General features: G+C 35.0%; 1 protein-coding gene across 1 annotated transcript in view; it reads left to right on the top strand.

Annotated features, from left to right (window-relative positions):
• RSPO2 (R-spondin 2) overlaps nucleotides 1–8,590 on the top strand; it is a 262,417-nt gene extending 253,827 nt beyond the window's left edge. Inside the window, exon 6 of the mRNA XM_051970983.1 lies at nucleotides 6,486–8,590. Within this exon, the coding sequence (XP_051826943.1) occupies nucleotides 6,486–6,601 (116 nt within the window). The 3' untranslated portion in view covers nucleotides 6,602–8,590. The remainder of the gene's footprint in view (nucleotides 1–6,485) is intronic.
• The last annotated feature ends 10,299 nt before the right edge of the window (nucleotides 8,591–18,889 follow it).

The following is an 18,889-nucleotide window of genomic DNA, read 5'->3' as shown; positions in this document are numbered from 1 at the left end:
GACCTCTGCATAAGTTATGTTTTCTTCAAGGACTTAATTCCTTTTCTATTTGGGAAAGTAGAACCCTAGGGAAAGGGCAACTAGAAGGGTATGAGAAATCTTAAAACTGATTTCCTGTCAATAACTATCATCCTGGGATCCCTAGAGGGAGGGTAATGAAGTCATTTAAAGGGTTTAAGAGCTTTGGGGGGAGGCATCAAAAAGAATCAAACACAGCAGGGTTCTCTAAAAAAAAGAGAGAGAGTAGAAGAGTAGTAGTTAATAGAGGTATAGAAGAAAAGCTCAAAGACAACTAATCTCACTTATAGGCTTCTATAATTTGGTTGGGTAGCCTGGCTGAAAAGCAGAGAATCTCATAGCCATTGGCTTTAGAAAACCTGAATGAAAAAACCACAGAGATCTTTATTATCTGTTGGTTTAAAATCCAGACTATAAGAGCTGAAGTGAACTTTGCTGGTATTAGCTGAGGAGGTTAATTAAAGAATGCTGTTAATGTGCAGTTGCTCCCTGTAGGGAAAGATTTACTAAGTCCACCACCTCTGATATATGAAGGACAAAGTTCCGGTAGCTCTGAAAAGAACCTCTTTTGAGAAGTGTAACTCAGGCCCAGGAGGAAACTAAAGGAGCAGCAAGCTGACAGAAGCAAAGAAAGAGACCTTTTGATCACACTGCCTGCTAACGACACCAGGGGATGGTGACTATGACTAAAAGCTGTTCAGAGTTGAAACACGGCATAACATCCTACTAGTGAGTGTTGTGCAAGGTATTAAGTAATCCTGAAAAGAGCCAGGATTGACCACCAACTTGGAGGAGCAGAAAGCAAAACCTAGCTGGGCAATTCAATGCAGAGCAGCTCTTAACTCTTCCTTCAGAAGAAAGACCAACAGAAAATAACATGGTGACAGCAATAGTAGACCTAATGCCAGGGAAAAGACATACTCTTTGATATGTGCTCTAAAAACACATTACTTGCATGTATATAATCTGGTCAGATGTGTTCCTTATTCATTAGTAAATCTTTCCCTACTGGGAGGAATTGCACATTAACAGTATTCCTTAATCAACTTTCTCGGCTGACAACAGTAAAGTTTGCTTCAGCTCTTATAGTTAGGATTTTAAACCAATAATGTGAAGATCTCTGTGGTTTTCTCATCCAGGTTTCCTAAAGTCAATGGCTATGAGACTCTGCTTCTCAGCCAGACTGCATAAGGAAAAGAGGTCATTCATCTCACTGAATATGTTCATAGGATATGATTGTCTATGTATGTGTATAGAAGTAAACTTAAAATACATGAAGGAATGCTGATTGTGTTATGCCACAGTTCTCTTTTATTGCCCTGACTCAGTTTCCCTAATTATCCTCAGTCCTGATTCAGTTTCTCTGCTTCAGTTTATAATTATCAGCTAAAAGCTCAGTTCTGCAAAACCTCCCCTCCTTCTTTATATCAGAATATTTGATAAGGATAAAAGATCTTATGTTTTAAGATATCAGAATGCCTCTCCCCATCTCAAGCTATCGGAATGTCAGATAACGTCTTATCAAGATACCTCCCCCATCTCAGGTGGCTAATTCCACCCTGTCAGAGTCCCGTTCCCACTCTCAACATCTGGACTCTGCCCCTGCCTCAATCTACCCCTTGAGTCTGAGCCATGTGTAGCTAAGTCATTGAGAACTCACATTATTTGCTGGATTCTTGGAGATGATAATCTCATTCTGCCCTGGGACCAAACCATGGATCCATTTGGTCCCAGTAAATCTCTCCCTTTAAATAAATTATTAAATACTCTCTAATCTCTATCTTGCCTCAGTTTCTCCAGCATTACACTTAGAGTTCTTTTTAATTTATGTTTAAAAGTCTGCTTTAAGAATTGTGTATCATATGACTTGAGTACTAAAAAATGTAATACATAAGGATGTGATGCATGTTTTGGAGAGTATTATTATCTATAAAAATTCCAGAAACCAAAGTATCTAATTGGACATCAAGAGTAAAGAATAGGGGAAGGGAAGGGCAGACTACATTTATATTAAATGAAATTTGCCTTTTTTCTTTTTAAAAACTCATTTTATTGTTATCAATAAGGATAAATATTATTTTAAAACTTTATGATGAAGTGGAAGGTTTTATTATATTAGCACATATTATATGTTATACAAATACAAAAAATACATGTATATACATGTGTGTGTTTGTATACACACATTATATTTAATTTTATTGTGGTAAGTTTTCTTTTCTTTTTTTATTTTGAAAAAAAAATTCTTTACAACATTATCCCTTGCACTCACTTCTGTTCCGATTTTCCCCTTCCTTTCTCCAACTACTCCCCTAGATGGCAAGCAGTCCTATACATGTTCCATATGTCACAGTATATCCTAGATACAATATATGTGTGCAGAACTGAACAGTTCTCTTGTTGCATAGGAAGAATTGGATTCAGAAGGTAAAAATAACCCGGGAAGAAAAACAAAAATGCAAGTAGTTCACATTCATTTCCCAGTGTTCTTTCTTTGGGTGTAGCTGCTTCTGTCCATCATTGATCAATTAAAACTGAGTTAGATTTTCTCTGTTGAAGAAATCCACTTCCATCAGAATACATCCTCATACAGTATCGTTGTTGAAGTATGATCTCCTGGTTCTGTTCATTTCACTTAGCATCAGTTCATGTAAGTCTCACCAGTCCTCTCTGTATTCATCCTGCTGGTCATTTCTTACAGAACAATAATATTCCATAACATTCATGTACCACAATTTACCCAACCATTCTCCAAATGATGGACATCCATTCATTTTTCCAGTTTCTAGCCACTACAAACAGGGCTGCCACAAATATTTTGGCACATACAGGTCCCTTTCCCTTCTTTAGTATCTCTTTAGGGTATAAGCCCAGTAGCAGCACTGCTGTATCAAATGGTATGCACAGTTTGATAACTTTTTGGGCATAATTCCAGATTGCTCTCCAGAATGGTTGGCTTCGTTCACAACTCCACCAACAATGCATCAGTGTCCCAGTTTTCCCACATCCCCTCCAACATTCATCATTATTTTTTCCTGTCATCTTAGTCAATCTGACAGGTGTGTAGTGTTATCTCACAGTTGTCTTAATTTGCATGAAATTTGCCTTTTTGTAAACCTTCTCTGTCCTTCATTCTATTCCTAACTCATTGCTCTTAGGTTTAACCTCAGGAGCCAAAGAGAGGAAGTCAAATCCCTCTTTAATGTGAAAGACCTTTAAATACTGAAATTGATTATTATGTACCTATTAAATGCTTCTTTTTAGGCTAAACATTTCCCATTGCCAGTATCTATATTTGATTCTTATGTTGTAGGATTTCAAAACTCATTACTATGATTACCTTCTTGGGGGGGTACTCTTTCCAATGTCTTTCCCAAAATGTACCCCAAATTGATCACAGTACTCTGGAATATGATTTGAATATGGAATATGAGGATGGAATAGAACAGAATTATCAACTTCTAATCTTATATTTCTTCCTCCCTCTGTTCTTCCCTCCCTCCTTCCCTGTCTGAAATGTCAATCATTTTTAGTTCTACTAATAAGTTACATCTCTCTCTTCTATGCCTATAAAGGTATTTTTTTTTTAAACTCTAGTAAGAATTTAGACTTATCCTATCAAACACTGTTATTTGCTTTGGTGCAGTATTCTAGCCTTCAATATCATGTTGGTATGATGTTGAGGTTTTTTTTTTTTTTTTTAGTGGGTTATAGAAAAAAGGAATATGTATTTGGCTCTTAACATTTTGTTGCCATGATGGCTACAAATGTTCATCTTAATTTCTTTAGGTGTTGTGGAAGGGAGCACTTTATAAATGTAAGCTATCATTATGACAATAAGATTTTTTTTCTTTGAATTCTCTAGGTCCTGTAGCTAAAATCTTTTAGGAGGAAGAATTTGCATTAGTCCCATCAAGCCAAAGAAGAACTAATTCCTTATAATGTCTTTCAAGATTTATCCAGTTTTGGGGGGTTTAGGCATGCATACCAGTTAGATTTTGACATTCCTTTTTCCTACTATCGCTTGGTTAAAGATAGTCTTGGGATTACTTCGAGTTTTTTGTCTATAAATGAAATCTCTGCCAAGACTCTAGTACCCAAGGTTATTGAACTTCATTCTTTTTATTCAAGGTCATTTCAGCCTAGCCAAAAGTATAACTTCTTTGATTCAGTCATTAAATAACATTATATAATTGATTACAAGAGGAAGTATTTAAACTTTATGCCAGGTTTCATTGAGAGGAAATATGATTTTTCCTTTTTGAAACCTCAATTCTAAATATGTAGGTAGCCTGAGGTTATTTCACGACCTGTTGACTTCTTTGGTATCCTCTTGGTGACACTTAGGAGTGTAAAATCTCTTGTGTTAAAGAAGTCTAAGCATATGGGTATTTAAAAGAAAAGTACAATAATATCTTGGTACACAAGAACACAATAATGAATTCTCTTTGGATTGTGTATAAAGTTACTTTTCCCAAAGTAACCTTGAAAACTTGTACCAGATTTGGAATTAGAACACTTAACACAATTCCTATTTGAAAGCTTAAGGACAATTGTGAAAATACTTAATGTACTATGTTACTAGGACCTAATGAGAATAATCTGATACTTGGGTCAAACCAACTAAAATAGAATGATAGATTTTCAAATAGGAAGATCTATGTTTCAATCCTGAATCAGATTCAGCTGTATGACATACATATGCCTATGACATAGGCAATTTATTAATCTCTGCCTCAGTTTCCTCATTGGTAAAATGGGAGCAATTATACCACCTATCACAAGAGTTGTGAGAATCAAATAAAATTTTATATGTAAAGTGTTTTGGAAACTTTAAACTATTACATAAATGTTAGTGATAATGATGATAATTACTAATTGTGTGATTAAGAAGACTGAATTGATCCTGGATTATTTATTTATTGATTGTAGTTACACTTAATTATTTTTGTCCTGAAACTCCTTAAGCAATGGTTCTCTGTCTCTGAACTTAGATCAGAATTCAGCTAGCTTTTAACAGATTAAGTTTAGAAATCCATGTCTAATCCAGCTGCTAATCACTGATCTATTTTTGCCTCAAGGAATTTAACTGACTTGGGTGTTATATTCGAATGAAAGAGAATCAGACCTAATATCTTTACATCACCAAACTATCTTTCAAGGATGTCTGGTTTGCTGTCTAAAAGTATGGCTACCATCTTGCTCCTTCAATCAAATAATGAGTACTTCTTAGTTTAGGAAGAGAAGAGAGGTATCATGGCTAGGTCATTACCAAACTTCCAAACAATCTTCTTGTGCCCTGCACTTCAGCTTTGTAGACAATCAGGTTGCCCTAAGTCTTATGATGTCATCTATGTTCTGTTCTTCTGTACTCCTTAAAATGTATAGAAAGAGAACTGTATTTTTGCTAGGAATCTTTGACATAAATGAAGACAAGTCATTGACCTATTTATTGGCAGGCAGTTTATTCCTGTTATCTGGCTCAAAGAAGGGCTTCAGTTTAACCTTTACTTAAATTTCAAAGGTAACATGACTTCCATACAGCAAATCACTTAACCTTTCAGCCTCAATTTCTACATCAGCATTGTGGGGATAATGATAGCTATTTCACAGAGTTGTGAGGATCAAAAAATTATAAAAATCAAGTGTTTTGCAAATCTTATATGTAAATATTAGCTGCTGTCATCACCATGATCATCTTCTGTCTCATCAAAAAATATTTTCTGTTTGGATTTGAGAGAGGGACATGGAAGCACTGTTGTGAACTTCTAAGACAGTTGCTTGTCATCTTTGTCTGTTGAAGTATGGACCAATAGTTAAATGATGAGTATGATTGGAAGATTGTAATACTAAACTTGGTGTGAGGAAAAGATGTGGGGAGATTAAATACACATTTGTCCTTAGAGTGAGGCAGAGTTCAACTTCTTTTGCCCCTGTCACATAAAGTCTGTATAAGTCTACAAAAGATATTACTTAGTCTCTCAATATATCAGACAATACTCTAACAATAATTTTCAGAAGAGGTGTTGACCTGACTGATGAAAAAAAAAGTTTCTTCCTGGAACTTATCACCAATGAATAGACTCACTTAAATCACAGATTTGACCTGAAACAAACAAAAACAAATAAACAGACCTTTTCATGTGTATGGCATAATGATATTTTCAAAACTGAATGGGTCAATGAGAAATTTTTGTTTTATCATTTCCCTTGAACTGGAAGATAAATCCATCTATTCTAGACAGAACATCCAATTTAGCAAATTATTATCATACTGTCTAATGTGGACAATTTTCTATCCCCAGATGTTTTTCCTCAGGTGATGCTTTCCAGATGGATTTTTGTGCAAAATTCTAAATTGTTTGGATTTGACTTTGACTGAGAAAACTTCCTCTAACTTTATCCCATCATTCTCTCTCCCCCCACTCCCACTCCCATTCCCATTCCCACCCCCCAATATTTTCTAGGGAAGAGAACTCCAAAGACAAAGGACAAGAGGAACAAGAAGAAGAAAAGGAAGTTAATAGAAAGAGCACAGGAGCAACACAGCGTCTTCCTTGCTACAGACAGAGCAAACCAATAAAGAAGGACATTTTTCTTTTCCTTTTCTTTTTTCTTTTTTTTTTTAATGGGTTTTTGTTTTGTTTAGTTTTATTTTGCAAAAGTGCACAAAGCCGCTCTCTTTCCGCTCAGCTCCAGCATGCACCAGGGCACTGCCTTTATGCTGCTTTGACAGTATTGGTTGCAAGTAACCTGTGAAAGTGAAAGAACCCCACAAGTTTGGAGAGATGGGGATGGGGTGGGGGTGTTATTTATATTTTAATTTTAAGCGGGAGCCTGCGGAGACAGGAGTACACTGAGGGTGCATCAGTGAGAGCAGGTAAAGCTGAAAGAAGATGTTATTATTTGTTCAGTGTCTGTGAGGGCAATAGCCCCAGTGCCAGGCAGCATGGAAGATCTGTGGGCAGTGGGCTGCAGGGCACCAACACACACATAGACAATGGACTTGTGCATATTTATGTGAAAGAATCTACTCAGAGGTAGAAGTGCTATTTCATTTCTGACCTTTGATTTGCATCTCGTGCATTTTCCAGAGGTAAATGTATATGAATATTTACTTAGTGTTAATCTATGTTGTTCTCAGCATCTGTTACCTTGAAACACTTGTATAGTAGAGCTGCTTTTAGCTGATGATATGCTCCAAGAATGACTGCCTCGTTTCATGGGTGATCAGATGTGTACATATGCTGAGTCTAATATCTACTTATTTACTGTATATTTATGCTTTCTTATGTGTAACAAAGTATACCTGCTTAATGTTCTGTCACTTCATTTCTAGTGGTTTTTACATGTATCTTCTAGGAAATGCTTTTCCCCCCCTTCCTGTAGTTTTTGAATACTTTTTCTCTGTTTTGTTGCCCTTTGAAATGTTCTGGAATATTATTTCTCATCAGAAGGCTAGGATCAGTTGGTATGTTGTCAAATGACCCAGGATTTTCAACATGTGCCTAATCCTCCTGACCCACCCATTAAATAGCGCACAGGCATCTGGCAATCACAGGCAAAAAATAAATAAATAAATAAATAAGAAACAAAATCCAGAGTTATTTCTCCCCTTAAGGAACCTCCCTTTAAGTTGTAAGTCTGTTATGACTCCTTTGTGAAACACAATTGGAGCATGGGAAACTGCATGCACTAACTCCAATTTCTAGACATGCAACTTCACAGATAAAGACAGGTGAGAGGTGGGGAAATTACTTTTTCTTTTCTTTTTTTTTTCTTATAGAAGTAATCTCAAGCCTAGCACTAGGTACTTTTATGGTTGACTCAAGTCACCATAGCAGACCTTTTAAGTTATCATCCTCAGACCACCAGTGAAATTTGGGGACAATGGCTAAATTGTGGACACTGCTGGTCAGGTCACAAATCCTAGCAAGTTTTGGTGAAGCTAATATATGTCATTTCAAACCTGGGACTCAGAGGAATCTCTCAGGAGATTCCCTGAGCTATTATTCATAAGGTAATTGAGTGATCAATTGGTTGTGGATTCTTGTTTTCTATGCTTCAGACTTTAGAAATAACAGCCCCCTCCAATTTTAACACAGAGTAGAAAATCAGAACATAAATGGAACATTTGCAAATATTGAGGAAAAGTTAAAGAACGGCACCACAGTTCTCTCCCCAGCCCTCACCTTTGTATTGGCAAAACTACCTCTTTAGAATTTACAAACTACTCACTGTGGGGTTTTTGTTGTTGTTGTTTTTGTCATTCATCAAATAACTCTGGAATAACACCTACTGATAATAATAAGAATAAATATAATATCCATCTTTAAGAATCACAGAATATTATTGCTGTGGGATAAGCCATATTATGAATGTTGTATAAAACTTTGGGATACTCATCAAATCCTAAGGTCCTCACCTCCTTTCACATTTATTTAGCATATGTTCCTATTTAGTGGTAGGGGAGGTATCACCCCATATACTTGCAGTGCTTCATTGTTAATGAGACCAATAATTGTTCTGTTTTGGGGATGTTCTTTTGTGCATTAAATCACTTCAACAGTAACTCCATGAAAATTTCTTTCTTCTTTTTCAGTAAAATGTTTAGAGATGAACATCAAAGTGTGAGAAAACAATACATACAACAAGGTTATTTTTCCTCCCAATTACAATCATGCAACATAATTCCATGGGTGTTGAATATAGACATTCGAAAATCTTAATAAAAGGATTTCTTGTCCAAAGCAGTGATTTTTTTTTTTTATTACTGAGAGGAGGCTGACATAGAATTACAATTTATTTCATTTGAAGCATTAAGTGCTGTGCACTTAGCAATTTGCCACAAGGATTCTAATTTGATTCTAAGGTATTGCATAGAGGATAGTAAGCCAGCTACCAAGCTAGGAAGGCTTGTCTTCAGGTTCCACCTATGACAAAACTGACATCCTATCCAGCCCATAGGAAATCCCTGAGATGTAGTAGGCAACTCTATTATACTGATTTATACAGAAGGTAAAAATCTGCCTTGCAAGAGAAAGTTTCTTCATTTTGGAGTTTCCTACACCAGCAAAATCACAGGTTCAGTCTATATTCTTATTCTATTATTTAACATGTTCCCAAGGGAAAATTTTTAAAGTTCTTTCTTTATGAACAAAAGAGTATGCCTATGTGTATGGATATATAAAATTAGATATTTATGTTCAATAGTGAACATATATAAACATAAATATGCTGAGGGAAAATAATAACAAGTATTTATATATCTTTAAGTTTTGCAAAGTACATCCTCACAACAATCCTGTAAAGCAGATATTACTATTACTTCCATTATACAGATAAGGAAACTGAGGCTGAGCCTTGGAGTTATTTGTTGTGTCATACAACTATTGTGTCACATAACTGTGTCATATAACTATTTAAATATCTGAAACAAGCTTTGATCTCAGGTCCTCCTAACTCCAAAATCTAGGACTCTATCCTGTATTACCTAGCTAAGGACCAAACATCTTTGACATGTTCAACATTATTTTGTGAAGATGACTGATTATAGTGGTTTTTACTCTAAAATCAGTCATACTCACAAAATAATTTACCTTTACTAACCTTCTTAAATATTAATCTCAATTAATGTTGAGTCTATATCATCTAAAATTCAACAAAAATCAACTGAAACTTATTAAAACTTAGTGTCTAACTATCTCACATCATTTCTTATCATTTTAAGTATTTGTGACCCCATTTGGGTATTTCCTGGCAAAGATACTACAGTGATTTGACTTTTCTTGCTTCAGCTCATTTTACAGATGAGGAACTAAGGCAAACAATGTAAATGACTTCTCCAGGGTCACACAACTAAATGCCTGAGGCTAGGACAATCAGTCTTCCTGACTCCAAACCTGGCACTATGTACTCTAACTTCTCAGCTTTCCTCTATGGACCTCAGTAAACTGAGAGTTGAATCAGCTTGGATTGTTCTTAGATGTGACTGCTACAGTGATATTGTGATTATAAGAAGATTACATGGAAATTGTCTTTTTTCATGTTTGCTATCTTATAGGCAAACTTAGCTATTCTGAATGGAAAGATAGAGATACTAGACTTGGAAGAGAGGAACTACAATACATGATATTGGGAAGGCTGAATTAGTGTGAGGGGCCTCACAAAAGCCAATTTTGTGAATAAATTTTCCCATTTTATTCTTTGTAGCTGAAGTTTTTTTTTTTTTTTTGTTTTTGAGGCACAAATAAAATAATTGGACATATGGACTCTGAATGTTTTATGAGAGACATCTGGAAGAAACTTCATGCTCAACATCAACTATGTGGTCTCATGCAGTCAGGATGGTGTGTGATTATTCCAAATCAATTTTTCTACTCTTAGTGGGGTTCTGGGGTCCAAAGGACAGGCAAAGAAGAAATAAGCAAGTGAGATCATATATGCAAAACTGCCTTGTGAATTGTAAGCATATGTAAAGTATTACTAATAATTAATATCATTAATATAAAATATAACTAGTAATTAATATTACAAATTAAATATATTTCAAATATTAAAATAATCCCCCGGATAACTGAAGCACCTAGTATAGTATCTACTTCTTTAGTGGGGGTTTTATGCAACAGGAAAAAATCATACCACAGAAAATATTGATTTGTATTATTGAGACTTGCAAGTTAGAAAACTGAGGAAATTAATCAGATGAAATGAGCATTTCTTAAGGCTTTGCTGTGGCAAGGCAAAGCACTGAATAGATATAGTTATGAAGGTAAATGAAAAGAATTCTAACTAGTTCTGAAGAAGCATTCTATTAAGGGAATAACATATACATAGATAAAACATATATGCAAAATCATTTCAGACAGCTTAGTGTGAGGAGGGCATAGAATCTGGGGCAAATCGTATAAGCCCATATATAGAAAGCCAGAAAATGGCTATAAAGGCTAGATAATGAATGAAACAGTATTTGGTTGCTGTAACATGCATAGTGACCACACCCCAATAAATCCTAAACCTGTCAGTGGCTCAGTGGGGTGTCTATCCCAAGCATATGGAGATTTCCCTTCATGGGCAGATGAGAATGATTTGTTACAATGATTGTGAAGGTGGCTGAAAGCAGATGCTGTGGAGCATTTAGAGCTTGGTCAGTAATTGAAAATGTCAAGGTCATCCACTGCATCCCTGGCCATTGATAGTTGTTTTGATTTGGGTTTTGCTCCTGGAGTTTGATGACTTTGCACAACTCTATCTCACTTAAATCCAATTCACTTGCAAGTCAAGACATTATCCAGTGATGTCATTGGTCCTTTTTAGAAATGGACAAATAACAACATGCTTGGGCTGAGTTTCAAAGGAAAGAATTTTAGGAGCCGAAGGTCAAAGAGGGGATTCCAGGGTTGGTGACAGTAATAGATTCTGCAGAAATGTGAGATGGGAAGGGAGGTGGAATGCTGTGTGTAAAGAACATCAAGAACTCTAATTTGGCTGAATCTTCAAGAGGAGAACTGTATAAGTCTACAAAGGTAGTCTGGAGCCAAATTGCGAAGGGCTTTAAAAGAGGTATTTTTATTTTATCTTAGAGGCAATAGGGAACCACTGAAAATTCTTGAACTAGGGAGTGACATCAGAGTGTATTATCACTTTGGCAGCAGTATGGAAGATAGATTGGAGAGAAGAGATAAGGCAATGAGCCAACTAGGAGGCTTTTTCAATAATCTAGGTGAGAAATAGTGAGGTCCTGAACTAATATGGTGACCATATGAGCCAAGAGAAATTCAGCTGTGAGAGATTGTTATAACTTTTTCTGTAGAGGATAAGCACTAGGGAAAAAAAAACCTGAAATTTAAGAAGGAGCTGATAGACTAAAACATTGAAAAAATAGAATTCTCTATAATATCAAAATTCTTGTTGATAATGAATATTGACTTTGTCATCTGAGATCTCAAAGTAATAGAATTAGAGCCAAACTCGCACTATGAAATCAAATGATTTTTGTAAATGGAAAACTACTACTTTTCACTTTGTACTTAGTCCATCAAGGTAAGAAGTTGGTTGCTAGAAATCTTTGAAGAAGGGATTAAACAAATTCATAACTCAAAGAATTTCAGATGGAGTGGACTTCAGAGGCCACTTAGTACAACTTATACCTGAGAAGGAATAATTTTCGTTATATCTAGTGATTGGTTATCCCGCTTTGATTTGATGACCTCCATTCCAGGAACTCAATCTGCTTTTACACATTAATTAGTAGAAAACTTCTCCTGACATTAAATTGAAACTTTTCTTCTTATGAAATTTGTTTTTTTGCTTCTTTACTTGTAGCCATGATCTCAATTGGCAACTAAGTCATGCAGTTAATATAATGCAGGTTCTAGAATCTGGAAGACTCATCTTCCTGAGTTCAAATGTGGCTTCAGACACCAGCTGCGTGAGCCTGAACCTATTTGCTTCAGTTTCCTTATTTGTAACATGAATCAGAGAAGAAAATTGCAAGTCACTCTAGTTTTGTTTTGTTTTGTTTTGTTTGCCAAGAAAACCACGAATGGGGTCATTAAGAATTGGATGGGGCAAAACAACGACGACATTTCTCCTAATGTAGTGAACTCCTAGTAAGGAGCTCCTTCTACAAATGAAGATTTGTAATTGCATTTTTGTGTGTGTGTGTGTGTTTTTTTTTGTTTTTTTTTGTAATTGCATTTTGATGACTTCTGCTTCAGGGTAGTTGCTTGGGCCAATGAAAGGTTAATTGACCTACATAGGATCATTCACTACCAGCACTGTATGTATAAGAATTGTAGTGGAATCTGGGTCTTCCTGACTTGGAAGTTGGTCCACTATGCCACGCTGCCTTTTCTTATTGTATTTTCTCTTGTGGAAATTTAAAGATTAAAGAATATTATAATTTACTAATAACTGACTTTTAGATAATATTCTTGGATTTATAAAACACTTGACAATCATTATCTTATTCTTACAACACTAAGGTAGGACATTATGCCATGATTGTTTCGATCCTCAGATGCTCAATTTTTAAATATTGAGTAAGAGAGGTTCAACTCAGTTTATTTTTGATACCAAGGACTACCCCTTACTACTTCTCCAGAGTCTTATAACTTGTATACAAATGTGCACAACTAGTAGTCATATGACATGAAAAGTATATACTAACATGTTGATATTTTAAATTTTTCAATGTACTTTACAAATATGTTGTTAATTTCATTTAATCTATATCTATATACATAAGTATAGCAAGGATATTTGAATTCACATTAATGTACTGTGTATTAGTCTAATTTGCTGGTAAAAAAAGTTATATCCTTAACTCTTTGTTTTTCTGATTTTTCTCATTGAGTCAAGGGTGATCCAAACTAATACAAAGAAAACATTTTTAAAACAGGGAAGGTTTAGAGAATTATAGGTTCTCCCAACAGAAGCTGAGTTTGTAATTTTAACTGACAAGACTATTTCTTGTAGCTTGTCATTATTGAAGAAATTTGGTGGCTGAACTCTCTGATGTGACAGGATTAAATGAAATGCTTGTCTGAACAATACTAAAGATTGTACTTTGTGAGCATTTTGACATGTGCTAAGAAATGCAAATACATGTTACAGGGGATATAGGGCATCATTTACTGAATAACATTTAGTTAATTGCCAGTAGTTAATACATGGGTAAGTTGAAATATATTTACGACACTTTTTTCATGGTAAAAAAACAAACCAAAACCAAAAAAAAAAAATTTTTTTTTTCTTGCCCATCTCCCTCTTTTGAAATCACATTTCTTCACATAAAGAGTCAACTTTGGAAAAATAGGTAAACTTCTTTAATTTGTTTTTAAGTATGACAGATGAAAAAAAAGACTTGAAAGACTTGGCTAAGTTTAAACCTCTAATTCAGTCCATAAAAGATAAGAAAATGGAAGAATAGATTCTATTGTAAGTGGCAATATTGCAACTTGTGCACTTAATAATAGATCTAGTTTAAAATATACAGATTAGTCACTCTTTAAAGTCCCTTATTGGTATATATATTGATTTATTTTTCTGTTTAATCAATCCATATACATTTATTAAGTACCTAGTACAATATAACAAGTACTATGCTAAATACTATGGCTAACCAAGGCAAATATCAAACTATCCTTGCCATCAAAGATCTTAAATAGGGATATATAAATATATAGATATAGATAATGGATATATATATGTTATATACAACCCAATATATATATGTAGGTGTGTGTATACACATACATACATATATAAAACATTTTTATATGTGTGTACATATATATTTATATACACATAATATATGACATTACACACACACATGCTCTCTTAGCTATTCTCCCAATCACCACTTCATCCTCCCCCATAGCAGGCTACAGCCACAGTGTAAGACTGGTCACATTGTCCCTTCAAGTTTCTACTTGCCAGGTAGCCCTCTGCATTCTGGCTTTTTACCTCATTATTTCACTGCAGCTGTTCACTCCAAAGTTGCCCATATATTCTTGATCATCACATCTAATAGCATTTTCTTGATTTTGATCCTTTACCTTTTTGAAGCTTTTCATGTCTCCTCTTAAATATTCTGAGTTTTTGTGATACTGTTCTTTTGTTCTTTTCCTGCCTATTTTTTAAATCTCATTTGCTGTATCCTAAATACATATAATGTTCCATAACTGGGCTTATCTTCCAAGTTTTTGCCTTGGGACCTCTTATCTTTTTTCTTTAATATTGCTTACTCAAACAGCTCCCATGGGTTTAATTAATAAGGAGATAAGGCTAATGCATTCTCTCTCTCTCTCTCTCTCTCTCTCTCTCTCTGTATACACACACACACACACACACACACACATATATAATGCCAGTTCCATATTACTATTACATATACACACTATACTATACTATCACATATACACACATTAAAACCCATATGCAATTATTAGATAGGACAGAACTACATACAGATAACAGTTGTTCTGAAAGGGCTCAAGAGTTTTTCAGGACCCTGGATTCAGTATGATTAAGTGTGGTTTGTAGCCAAAAAAGGTATTACAATCTTGAGCTACATTAAGAGCTTTTAGAATTAGGAAGGTGATAACTAGTATATACTCAGAAATCCTCAGGTATCTTTTGAAATACTGTCTTAAGTTCTGGGTGCCATTTTAAGAAGGACATTGAAAAGCTGGGAAGTGTCCAGAAGAGGACAATCAATATGGAAAAGTCCCTTGGGTCCATGGCATGTGAAATTTGGTTAAGGGTCTGAGCATGTTTAGCCTGGAAAATGGAGGACTTGAATGTAACATAAAAGCTGTTCTCAAGTATTTGAGACTGAAGTAGAGAAGAAATTAGACTTATGTCATTTTGTCCTATGGGACAAAACCAGGAAGAATGAGTGGAAGTTGCAAAGAGATCAATTTAGAATTCATGTCAAGGGTAAGGAAAAAAAGAAAAAAAATTCTTAAAAATTATTGCTGCCCAAAAGATGAAAGATCTACCTTGAAAGGTAGATTGGAAGCCTACTTTTTAGGTATATTATACTAAAATTCCTTTTGGAGATGGTTTGGATTAATTGATGAGTTAACTTCCAGCTCTCAAATTCTGTGAATCTATGACAATCTTTTCTATGCACATGCATATCCAGCCCTAATTTTTCCTAAGCATAACATATTACCCTTCTGGCATTTTGGGCAGTGAGGTGGCACAATGGAAAAAAAAATTAGGCATGGAGTCTTTAAGATTTATCTTTCTGAGTTCAAATCTGGTTTCAGAGATCAATTGTGTGACTCAGGCCAAGTCACTTAACCCTGTTTGTCTCAATTACCACATCTATAAAATAAGCTCAAGAATAAAATGGCAAACCACTCCAGTATCTTTGCCAAGAAAACCCTGAATAGGGTCACAAAATATAGGACATGACTGAAATGACTATACAGCAACAAAATGTGGGATTTCAAACTAGTATTTCTAACCCAATATATCCAAAACAAACTATTATTTCTCCCCTTGAAATTCATATCTCCTCCAGATTTCTCTCTTTCCAGTCATTCTTCACTCCCATTCTTCCAATCACCCTGCTTTGCATTCATCATTATCTTCCTCTCTTCATTCTCCTAATCACTCCTCTAATTCTCACCAAAGCACCTTTAATCTAATTGCCAAATCTAAATGCCACATAGCCAACATAACATGTGGAGACCCTCATTTTTTTATCTATTTTGATAGATTTCCATATTGTTCTGATTGTTCTCTTTATCTTAAATCTCTCTCCTTTCAATCTATTCTATATACTCATTGATTATATACACTATGGATCACAATACTATTCCTAAAGCTCAAGTAGAAACATGTCACCCCCTGCTTAATAAACTACAGCGGTTCCCTATTACTTCTAGAATCAAAATGTAAACCTTTTGACCTTTCCATATCCTACTTTTCCCATTTTAATATATTTTATTCTTGTCAATATGTTCCACAAGTCAGTCCAACTTCCTTTCATGCTATTTCTCCCACATGACAGTCTTATCTCCTGATTGTGCCTTTTTACTGACTGTCTTCCATGTCTGGCATATACTCTCTCACTACTTCTGCCTCTGAGAATCATAACTTTCCTTCAAGAAGGACTCTGCTCAAGTGTTATCATCTGCATTAAAATTCTACTGGCCTTTCTTAACTGGTAGTACCTTCCCTGCAAGATTACTATGGACCTCTTTTACATAAGCTCTCTGTATAGTTTAAAACTACATTAAAACTTGAACCATCTTCTACATGGCAGATATTATTGTCCTTCATTTTCAAAGAGGACCAAAATGATATCCTTTCTCCCTCTCTTCTTCCATTCTTCCTTACTCTCCTTTTCCTTCCTCTTTTCATCCTTCCCCACTTCCCTTCCTCCTTTTTTCCCTTTCCTTTGAACTTTACTTTCTGTGATTCAATCTTGGGTATATGTTGTCTAGAACATAAATTCCTTGAGAGCAGAGAACTACTTTTCTTTTGTCTTTAGAGCATAGTCCAGTGCTTGGCAAAGTTGGTGCTTAATGCTTGCAGATTTATTGATTGAAAACTCAAATATATATCAGTAACGAATAGGCTCCAAAGCAGATGAAGAATTCATGAGCACACACCACTTCAAAAGGAAACACTAAATATATTTCTTCACATTTAATTTAATGCCTTTAAAATAAATATGGCTAAACTTTTGAAAATTGTCCTTGTTTATTTCATCTTTGAATTTTGAATTGATTTGTTTTGTGAAATAGCAGGAGACAGTGAATGCCATGTCAGCTGCCCTCTACTGAACTGCTCAATGTCAGCTAAGCCCTACTATAATTATGCTGCTTGCATGAAGTCCTTTGTCATTAAATTTGCTACACTCTAATTAGGAAATTTAGACAATTCAGTCGACCACCATCTAAAAATTGGTGCTAATTTTTTAATATAATTTCTCAGTTTAGAAAGTAGACACTAGTTGCTTTGTGAAAATTGAGTCTGATGCTGTCATAGATTATTTTAATGGATTTCCTCTCTGCTTGCCTATTAATTATCTGACTGAAAAGATAATAAACCTAGAGCCTCCTACTAGTGGTACTCATTTTAGGACTGCTCTTCAGATGTTTGGGTCTGGAAATTTCCAGAAGCAAATTTTTTTTAAATTACCTTCAAATTCAAATAATAATAAAACACGTGCCAATCCAAACACTTTTCAAAAAAACTTCATTTTAAAAAAAATGGATATTGGGGTTGGGGAGGAGAGACCACAAAATAGCCCTATGCTTCCTTGGGAATCTTGGATGATTTAGAATTAAGCTATAAGGCAAAAGGGAGCGTACTTGAAGGTGGAGGACAAGTTTATGGCAAATCCAAAATTTGGTAGTGCCTTTCCAGAGATGAGGATGAAACGTTCACTCTGTTTTTTTTTTTTTTTCTTTCTCTTTTGTCCACATCTGTTCTCCATCAATCTCTGGGTTTGTGAGTACCTGAGTAATTCCTTCTGTGCTCTTTCAGGTAAAACCCAAGCTGTCAATGTTCAAGGCATTTTCAACTTTGTGGGCATTCCTGAATTTATGCAATGTGGTACTGATTATGTAGCAGAGCTAGTACTGTACTATTCCATTTGGGCCCATGTTTTTAAAGACCAACTTTGCTGATTTTTCATAACTTTCATTGTAGTATACAGAGAATATGATATTTTGGGAAAGGCCTTCATAACTTTATATGCTTTCTATATACCCTAAAAATGTTAAAACCTTTTACAACAAAAGTTAGTGAGAACTGGCATTTATATAGCACTTTAAGTTTGGGAAACACTGTATATTCATTATCTCATTTTGGTCTTCAAAACAAAGTCTGAGAGATAAGTGCTGTTCTTATCCTCACTTTACAAAGAAGGAAACAGTCTCAGAGACATTAATTGACTTGCCCAAAGTCACTCGGCTAGTAAATGTCTGAGGTGATATCGAAATCTGGGTCTTTTTGGCTTCAAGTTCAAAGCTCTTTCATTTCAGTCCATGGAAGGCTACAGTCAACAGGTATGCAGGTGGCAGATATTATCACCAGGGTAAATATATACATGTAAAAAAAAGAAATAAGATACTAAAAGATAAGGTTATTTTTCCAGAATCTGTTGATTACCCTTTCTTCATAGTTTTCTGTAAACTAACCTAATTTGAGAAACATAACTCAGAAAAGCTTCAGTCCATGATTTTTCTTGGAATGGATATGTAATTTAAACTAGAACAGAACACAAAAGATTATGAATTTTGGCCTCATGTCATAGTAGTAAAATTGCAACATTTTACTATGATGCTGCCCTGCATGATAGTAAAAGCATTGAATTTGGAGGCAAGAAACCTGGATTCTTGTT

Source organism: Antechinus flavipes, chromosome 1 (assembly GCF_016432865.1).
Source record: "Antechinus flavipes isolate AdamAnt ecotype Samford, QLD, Australia chromosome 1, AdamAnt_v2, whole genome shotgun sequence".
NCBI classification, from domain to species: domain Eukaryota; kingdom Metazoa; phylum Chordata; class Mammalia; order Dasyuromorphia; family Dasyuridae; genus Antechinus; species Antechinus flavipes.
Note: the sequence above shows the minus strand (reverse complement) of the source record. Positions and strands in the feature narration are given on the sequence as shown.